At 34.8% G+C, this 10,039-nt stretch overlaps 1 protein-coding gene across 1 annotated transcript in view; it reads left to right on the top strand.

Moving 5' to 3' along the window:
- LOC108546188 (uncharacterized) overlaps positions 1-1,866 on the top strand; it is a 37,984-nt gene extending 36,118 nt beyond the window's left edge. Inside the window, exon 8 of the mRNA XM_017898138.1 lies at positions 1,749-1,866. Within this exon, the coding sequence (XP_017753627.1) occupies positions 1,749-1,866 (118 nt within the window). The remainder of the gene's footprint in view (positions 1-1,748) is intronic.
- Positions 1,867-10,039: the final 8,173 nt, after the last annotated feature.

Below are 10,039 nucleotides of genomic sequence, written 5' to 3'. Positions count from 1 at the left end.
GACTAGATGAAGGAATTTAATTTAAATACTATTTTTTAAATACTAATAATTTAAAAAAATTATTTATTTTAAATAGTAGGAACTATTTTAAAAAGACAGGTATCTTTACGAATCAAGAACGTGGATTTAATCAGTCTAACCTCAGTTACGTCTCACGAACAGCTGATTTTAGGAATTCGGTTAACATCAATATAAAAGTGATGACTATTTCAGTGACATTTAAGTCGTGATATCCAAATTAACAATTTTTCGACGTATATTGGTAGATACCACTTTTTATAGGAAAAAATGCAGTTAGAAATAAAAAGCGTCCAACAGAGTTAAGAACAAAGTTGTCCTTCATATGTCCTTCAGGTGTTTATTTATAAACAAAATGTATAATATCGGAGTTTATTCCCCTTGAAATTATTTTATTTCTGTTTAAGTATTTTTCGCTTTGTAATTACGGTAATTACGGTAATAAGGGTAATGGAAATTATTATGATATTACGAATAGCATTAATAGTATAATTACTATTAATAATAATTAATAGAAATAGTAATAATAATTACAATAATAATAATATAATTAAGGTTGTAATATCAAGTGAATCGTATATATTTAATCACACTTAGCATGTCAATCGTTACGATAAATTCAATGAAACTGAGCCAAAAATTTCCAAACCATTTGCACTATTTTATTTTATGGATTTTGGCCACATTCTTTTTTATATTTTTTCTTTCGCAAAGTTAGTTGATTTTGGCACTTGTGGCTCTTATTTAAGAAAAAGAAGGAAGAAAACGAAAAATTAACCTAATCTAACCTAACCCAAACATTTTCAAACTATTTGCACTACCTCATTTTATGGATTTTGACCAGGTTCTTTTTTATATTTTTTTTTTTGCAAAATTAGTTGATTTTTGCGCCCGTGACTCTTATTTAAGAAAAAGAGGAAAAGAAAAAGAAAAGGAAAACCTAACCTAACTTAACCTGAACCAGAAGTTTTCAGATCATTTGCACTACTTTATTTTGTGGAATTTGTCTACATTCCTTACTTTTCTTTTGCAAAATTAGTTGATTTTGGTACTCGTGCTTTTTATTTAAGAAAAAGAAAAGAAGAAAAGGAAAACTTAACCGATTTATCTCGTACGTAATTTCTCTCGACGAAAATTTATAGTTTTGTGGTGATTCGCACTGCGTATGCCAGCGCTCGTCGCGGCGGCCGGGACAATAATCTCGGCGTCGTAGAAGGCCACGAACTGATCCCGGGTCTTCTGTCTTAGGAGCTTTTAAAGCTGCCGAGTGTGCACGGAAAGGGTGGAAAAGAACCGCCAACCCGCGCGCGGGAAAACTATGTTTCCGCGGGAACCGTTTGCGCGGGAAAGTCGTGATGACTGCAAAGGGGGGTCGTAAATCAAGCGAGACGTTGGTCTGCAACATCACTGCCCGGTCCCAAACTAATCCCCGGCATGACATTGACGATTGCCAATGCCATCCCGGGGACAATGCCTGCTGGTCTGCAGTGACTGCTGGTACGTTTCGGAGACACACCCGGTGTACACTCGGCCCTAATTTACCTGCTCCTTTGACATGGGCGTAGTGGCGGAATCTTAGCCGCCACAGTTTATGTATTAGAGAAAAACTATCTATAGACGATAGCCGAAGATAAAATAAATTTTGTCGAGATAATTCGTAGTTAGCAGTGTCGACATTAAGAGAAAATATTTTGTAAGAAATAAAGCATCTGTTCGCATGTTTCTAACAGGGAGGTGTGCGATGCAATCGGAGATCTTGACGGCAAAGATGGCGCCAGCGTCTACTGCATGGACAAGTGTCTCGTTTATCCACCCAGCTGTCCCTCTCATCGCTGTCGCTGTTACTAAACGAATTTTGATTACATATTCGACGATAATTTGGCTACGTTCAGAATTATTGCAACTTCTCGATGGGTTGCAGAGAATTATCTTTAGTTCCGACCGATATTAATTATTCTGTGATTTTGCACGTATATTCGACGATTAATGGTACAAAATTTTTATTAAAATTTGTATTTTGACAACACTGTTCATTAGCGAGAATAGAAATTGAATAGCCGTCCTCAAGCGTCACCAGTTATAAGGAATGTAATTAACATTTTTGTACAATTGTAAATAACGTGACGCAGAACTGATTTGTTAAGTAACTTTGTCGATTTTGATAATGACTTTACACTTTTGTATAGGAACACGACTGATATCGTTGTATCGAACAACTTCCATACCGTCCATGAATAATTTTTATTTTCTGACAATCTAGTATTAGTACTTGATAATCGTAATCGCTATTTTTCCTACTTACTTTTCTACGCGATGAATAAGTACACGATGATTGGTCATTTTATTGAAAATATGTAATATTTATTAAATTGAGAAATATGTTACTGAGAGATTACTCTTATGAGAGATAAAATTATTTGGTTCATTAAAATATTGTAAGAACATCGTCTGTTTCATTATTATTATTCTGTCATTGACATAATTGTTTACGGTAGTTATATACGAAGAGGTATATTTGAAAAGACTTGTATAACTATTTTTAAGATTAATTTTCATTTTAGTTAGTGAAAAAGATCGAAAGTTCGAAATCTTGTTACTAACAGAAATGAAATTATTTCTTACTTTAGTTTTTCGAAAATACGAAGATTGAAATAAAAGTTGATACGCTCATATGAAAATATGTATTTGGTTTTTTTAAATTATAAATAAAATGTCCTTTTTTTATTTCTTCTAAAATATACGAATTAAAATAAAAGTTAATACGTTTATGCGAAAAGTAAATTACATTTTTTGAAATTATAAGCGAAGTTTTGTCTTTCTTTTTTTCCAAAATTCGAAAATTGAAATAAAAGTTAATACGCTTATGCGAAAAGTAAATTACATTTTTTGAAATTATAAGCGAAGCTTTGTCTTTCTTTTTTTCCCAAAATTCGAAAATTAAAATAAAAGTTAATACGTTTATGCGAAAAGTAAATTACATTTTTTGAAATTATAAGCGAAATTGTGTCTTTCTCTTTCCTCTAAAATTCGAAAATTGAAATAAAAGTTAACGCGCTCGTGAAAAAAGCCTACTCCATTTTCTTCAAATCGTAAATTTGGTATCAGGAAATGGATAATATACGACTAAATATACGTTTTGGAGTACAAATGTGTAAATAAATACGCGAAACTTACGTGTAAATGCAAAGTATATATTTGTATAGTAAAACTATATGTACAGTAAACATATGTACAGTAAAACCTAAATAGGCTTCTGTTCGCTTAAATGGTCAACAATTTGTCTACTTAAATAACTAAAAGTTATCCTCACTGTAACATTATTTACAATTCATAATTGATAAAATTTGTATTTTAAGACTAAGTCGGTATAAATCATCGTTGATGAAAGAATTTGTTGTTTAGTATATTTAGTAGATTAAGAAATGGGTCATGAACAAAAGCAAGTGAAGACGATGAGAATTGTTAGACATAGATAACGAAACATAGAAAGTAAACCCTTTTTTAACGACGACGGTGCTGCCTCTAACGACAATTTGCGTACATATTCTAACGGTGTCGATTACGACTCAATTACTAATTTATTACTGAAACAAGAAAAACAAAGTTATTATATTACTTTATATAATTAATTTTATTATATAATATTATATTATTTTATATAAGTAATTTATATTACTACGCGACAATCATCTCAGCACGAAAGAACAACAGAACTCTTAGTTCAACTAGTTAATGTATTAAGTAACTTATCGTGACTACGATATTTCAGATTATTGGGGCCCTAGGACCGCACGTCCTAAGTTAAGTGGGGGACTGTTCTGTATCTTTATTGCCAGCATCCCTTGACTCGCGGACACTCGTTGTTACCTGGCCACCACTTAGGTGAACCTTAACAAGGGTCAATTAAACACCCTTAAGACGATAGGCGTAAGGACCCAAATTGTTTAAACAACCACCGCCACCGAAAGACGCTGGAGTTAGCACACACCCCCAATATTATTCGCAACCAATCAGTAGACAGACCAAGCTTATAAAACCACCGACAGAGCAATCACGAAGAGAGTTCTTCTAAAATACAGTCCACTTAACACTTCAAAGCTAGACAGAACCTTTCTCAAAGAACCGTCCGTCACTAATCGTCGTCAACTAAGATCGACCTAGTAACGATATACAATACCCAATTATATTATTAATTATTAAAGTGAATTGTTAAAGTTAAAGTATGTGTAATATATTTAAAAAAAAAAATCATAATTTAATCATCAAATGCTTCATTCCAATGTATTCGCGTAGAGAACGGCCTTGTCTGTCACACATTACAGTGCTGTATCGTTTCTACGTACTCTGCGTTGCTGAAAAGAAGTCATCTGAGAAACTTGTAGGACCCAATCCCCACCAATCCAACCATTCTAACATCATGGCAGAAGTTGAGTAAAACGCTTCCCTTATTGGTAGAACTGATCTCTTCCTATTAGCCCGGTCACAGAACACCATATGACAAAGAAAACGAACGAAGCAACGAGACAAAGCGAGACACACGCAACAAATAGATGCAAGAGCGTAGACTCATCCCAAAAGCATATTAACTTCAGATTCTTCTGATGAACACACGATTATTTGCAATTACTAATTACTAATTAGCATCTTGATTAACTTTTCATTGCATTACGCAGCAAACGTGACGTACTATACACATATATTTTATATTTATGTTGTATCGTATGATTTTTTAAACGGTTATCTAGTACGATGCAATTGCATAATTAATTTATCATAAAAGATACATCTTAAATTTTAAATCAATTTTCATAAATGATGTTAATTATTATTAATTTTGTACTTCTTTACCTTATAAATCTTCTGAGCTATTGTCATCTGATTCCTTATTCGACTCGCTGCTTTGTATTTCCAATCCTAGGTCTTCAATTGCGTCTTCTATTATTCGAGTGTAAGAATTTTACGGATATCTTACGCCTATGTTAACGTATCACGTTACCGAACTTGGAGGTTGTAGTTTTGGGACTGTCATAGAAGAGTGTGTATTATTAATGGAATACCCCTCTTGCCACGCCCCTGAACGAGATGACTTCTTTTCAGCCACGCATAGTAGTTCGCGTCAGGCTCTGCCGTCCGAAGAAATAGCCTCGCGCACAATTCAGCCGTGCCTAAGAGGTTAGGGTTAGTCAAGAAATTCATAGATAAATATGAGTTACTCGCTGCGAATGAGTTAATCACCTCTGTCATTCGCACCGACGGGTTACTCTATTTCTTATCGCGTAATTATATACAAACCTTGAAATATGTGGAAATATACGCTAGTTAACGAATCGATACTCAGACGTCGAGACGTCGGGTTATTACTCCAGCGATGATGCCTGAGGCGGTTCAGTATCCACCTGCACACTCGAACATGATTCTTAATTAAGTTCAGGTGCCATGAGATGTAATGCGATGTTCGGTAACAGGAGTAAAAGGATTAATGTAGCGTTCAGTAAAGATAAATGATTCTGTACGGAGTGTGCAAAACGTTCGTAATTACGTATGCATGCATGTGTGTATATTTGTATATATATACAGGGTGGGAGTTTTATCTGGATTTTGTGGAATATCTCGAAAATCCGAAGATGTTCTGTGTATATTTGTATATATATACAGGGTGGGAGTTTTATCTGGATTTTGTGGAATATCTCGAAAAGAACCGAAGATGTTTGGAAAATAGCATCTCTTTGAAGTCTTAACAAGCATTGTTAAGTTAGGAATAAACAGATATAGCGTTCCATTTAATACTAGATCTACCATGGTTTAAATCACCATTTTCGAAAGTTTAATTAAAAATTCAACGTTTTCACCTGAATTATTCGTCTTCGCGATTTTTCTTCCAATATACGTATAATAACTTTCTCAATATCTTCCATTATTCCATTTTTCAAAGCTTCTGCTTCTTTTTCATTCACCAGTTATTTGACCATGGTAAGTTTAGTGTTAAAATAAATACTATGATTGGAAAAGTGTTGGTGTTTATGAATTGAATTTATTTTACATACTATTATATGTACTTACTGATGCAAAAATTAAGAAACAAAGTAGTCGTCTTCATTTTCAGTGATACGTATGTGGAAAGTAAGAACAGTAGGTACGAGGCAATAATATTTCTTAAAGGACTATATTATTTATCAATTTTAATTATTTATCAATTATTTATCAATTATTTATCACGAGTATCGTTGTAAATATTTTTATAATAATAAAGTTATAATTTGTAACAGTGAATAATAAACCGTAGGCTTAGTGTTAGAAAAATTAACTTGACCTTGAAATCTTCTATTTCGTTCGACGGACAAGAAAAATGTTTACTTACCATTTTATGTCCCCCTTTATAGTAAGTAATTATTGTACGAGTATTCTTTCAATTTCTTTGGTTCATCTTGATGGATTTCACAGAGTCCAGTGAAAACACTTAATCTGACATGTACACGTGTTTACATGTATGCGTCGGTGATTATTAAAGCGGTTATTATATATTTTACGCTGTCCCCATTTACATTATAATAACGTAACACCGTTTTTGTGAAGTAACGGAAAATTCAACGTTTAAATCGAGTTTATACCGTATCGTGATTAATTCTTCAATAACATGCTACGTAATCCTAATTAACTATTTAATTACTATAACCTAATTAACTACACTTGGAACAAATTTTCTATTAAAAGCAATCCTTTTAAAATGACTTTTTGCCTTGACTTGTTATCGGGACGGAACGACAATAGAGCTAGACCTGTATTTTGTGATAACTAACAGTAATAATTCTACGATGATCGTTATATTTAAGAAAATTTCTCTTTGTGCACATTCTCTTTATATTTGCATCGCGAGTTACCAGTTTATTGCTGTCAGGCAGCGAGTAAACATGTATTGGTTCTTACGGTACTTTACCTAAATTTGTATCATAGACAATATAAATGTTTCCGCCAACGACCATACCACGAAGAAAGCACTGGTTCTCGTCCGATCACCAAAGTTAAGCTTCGTTGGGCGCGGATAGTACTTAGATGGGTGACCGCTTGGGAACTCCGCGTGTTGTTAGCACTATTTTCTCTTTTGCATTCTTTTCTTGCTTCTTCGTCAATTTCTCATATTCAATTTTGTGATTAGATCCATGTACACCTGTCAAATAACGAAATTTTATTATATTATAACCTACATTTTGGTCTTTACGTTATAACAAATGCTACAACGTAGGTACATTGCCTGTTCCGTCTGGAACAAAGAAGACCCGTTACGGTCTTCCAACAGCCAGGTTTTAGGGTCGAACAATTCGGAATCGGAATTTTCCGCTCCATGCCATCAGCATGTTTGAATGCTTTACCTTTTTTCTTTGACTTCTCGTGTCGCGGAACACGAGAATCCTGAAAATCCCTAATTTAACGAAATTAGGCGACGGCTCTTGAGACTTGGCTGACAATAGGCCTGAGAGCTCCACGTGGTCCGCACACGTTGGAAGCCTCAGGCCCTCGCTAGGGGTAATAAACGACCAATGGGGTCACCAGCGTGCGGGTGGACCCCAGGTACCCCATCTTGGAGGAGAGGGTTTCCTCCACTATCGTTGCTTTTTGGGGGAACCTTCCCTTTCCCCAAGGTCACCGATTTGCGAACCAAGGGAACGCCCTTGGTCAAAGACAGTCAATCATATTTGGCGAGCTCCCGATTTTTCCTAAGTACAGTATGGAATGTTATCTTATTACGATATTGTAGTATCACAAGTTTTCCATTGCATGTAAGTACACGTAGCTATACGAAAGTCACCGAGGGTTCGAAGGTCAGGTCAGTCGGACAAATCTTGGGCGGTGCGTTAGACCCTTAGCACGATCACATTTGGTCATGTTGGGAAGGTATTGGAAAACGCGTGCAGGGTGTGCATGGTGGGAAGAAGAATATAAAAGTGCAAGGACGTTCTGGGTTAAGGGAGTTGTCAATAGCGTTGTTGTCGAGTTGAGAGTTGTCGATTAGGGGGTTGCTAAGTCAGTGGAGAATTGTCGATTAGAGAGTTGTAATAGAAAAATTGTTGCCAGAGTTGTTGTTGCTAGTTATGAGTTGTAATAAAAGAGTTGCTGCAGAAGTGTAGAAAGAAAATTATTAATTATTAATATTTAATAATTTTATTTATTTTATTAAATTGTTATAGGCTATTAATTAAGTTTTTAATACAAAAATTTATTATATAATGTAAATAAAAATTCAATTTTATTGACATTTTCGACTAATATCGTGGTGAGCTAATTCTTTTGCATAAATAATAGGGTTAGAACCTATTGGATTGGATTGGTTGAGCGTTGTGATAAGTTGTAATAATTCGTACCTTTATCATTACTCACATACTCTATCACAGTTAATTCATTATTAAATAAATATATACCAATCACTATATATACCAATCATTATTAAATATATATACCATCACAAAATCGTCTCTACAATATTTTTAGTTTCAACCTATGTATCTTAGAAGATAGGGAATATAGTGAAATTACTAAATGATTACGTTGTTTCTTAACATTTGTCAGTATGTGTATATTAAAATCTATGTTAATTATTACACGTTCACAATATTCGTCCATTTTGCAATCCAAGTGCTAATATTTAACGAGAGAAACGATGGATATTGGAACCAGGTCGATATTGCACACCATTCTTCGGCTATACATATGAAGGATTATATCCAACCCACGTAAGCCGATTTTGATGAAATTTATATGAGAGAAAGTTCTGAAGAAAATATTTGACACGTAACCTTTTATCAGCAATCGTTCATATCGAAGCTGTGAAAACAGTCTCCTCTTGCACGTGGCCACTTTCGTCCTGTCCCAAACACTCCTAACATTCTTTCAAGGCCGCACTCATTCTAATCCTACGCTTATGATAGACTTTATTCCACTTTCATGGAATACGACCATGAAAATCATTTTTATATAGAATTTTTCGTCAAAGTTCACTACTAACTCTTCTAAAATTATTAGCAGCCATTTTGACAAATTGTGGACCAGAAGAACTTGGATTTTAAAAATTTTTGGACAATTATACTGCTTTCCTGGTCGAACGGGAAGCATTTTATTATTAACCCTTTGCTCTCGAGAGACGTCCTTCAGTCGCCATTTGATAAAATTTCGAAGATCGATATTAATTAATATGTCAAGTTTAACCCACTTGCACCATGGCTCTACTTAAGGTGCTGTGTTCAGGCATCAGCGACGTTCAACTGGCGACTAGCCCGTATCACCGCGCGCGTATCAGCACCTACTCATAATGGCAGTTAAAAGGATTTTCACGACAAAAGTAAAGCTTGTTAAGAATATAATGAACCGATGTAGATGAGATTCTCGCAAAAGGGATCAAACGTGATCTGTGGCATTTGAAGAATATTCAGCAACTGGTAATGGAAAAAGTCAGCTCGCGGATTATTCCGCGCTGGGTGATAGGCGACAGTCGTAGCTCGCGGAATATTCCGCGCTCGGTGGATAGACACAGTCGCGGCTCGCGGAATATTCCGCGCTCGGTGATAGACGACAATCGTGGCTCGCGGAATATTCCGCGCTTGGATACAAATGGGTTAAGATAATGTAACGATATGAAAGGTATCGAAATCAAATAATTATTATACGGTTTCTTATTTACTACTCAAAAAAATATCATTTGTATAGCAGAAAATCTTTGAATCTCTACTCTTCTTTAGTCAAGAAATCGTCGAATGCACAGGGTTAACAGTCCCAGTAGTTTTAAATTTTTGTATCATGTCGCATGCGTTTTGATTTACTTTTGCTTAATAATTTTGCAATTTCATTATACTTCTTACCTTCGTTATATCATTTAATTACTAATTTTCTATCAGAGATATTCATTTAAATTCAGCGGGGAATACGGACCTTTTGGGATATTACAGTGGAATTCGCCACGTCACATCCGCTAATGCTCTTTGTATACCACATGTGTATATAAGTTGATGCCAAATGTTTCCTGTCTCTCCCT

This window comes from Eufriesea mexicana, unplaced genomic scaffold (genome assembly GCF_001483705.2).
Source record: "Eufriesea mexicana isolate 0111107269 unplaced genomic scaffold, ASM148370v2 scaffold620, whole genome shotgun sequence".
Taxonomy (NCBI): Eukaryota; Metazoa; Arthropoda; class Insecta; order Hymenoptera; family Apidae; genus Eufriesea; species Eufriesea mexicana.
Note: the sequence above shows the minus strand (reverse complement) of the source record. Positions and strands in the feature narration are given on the sequence as shown.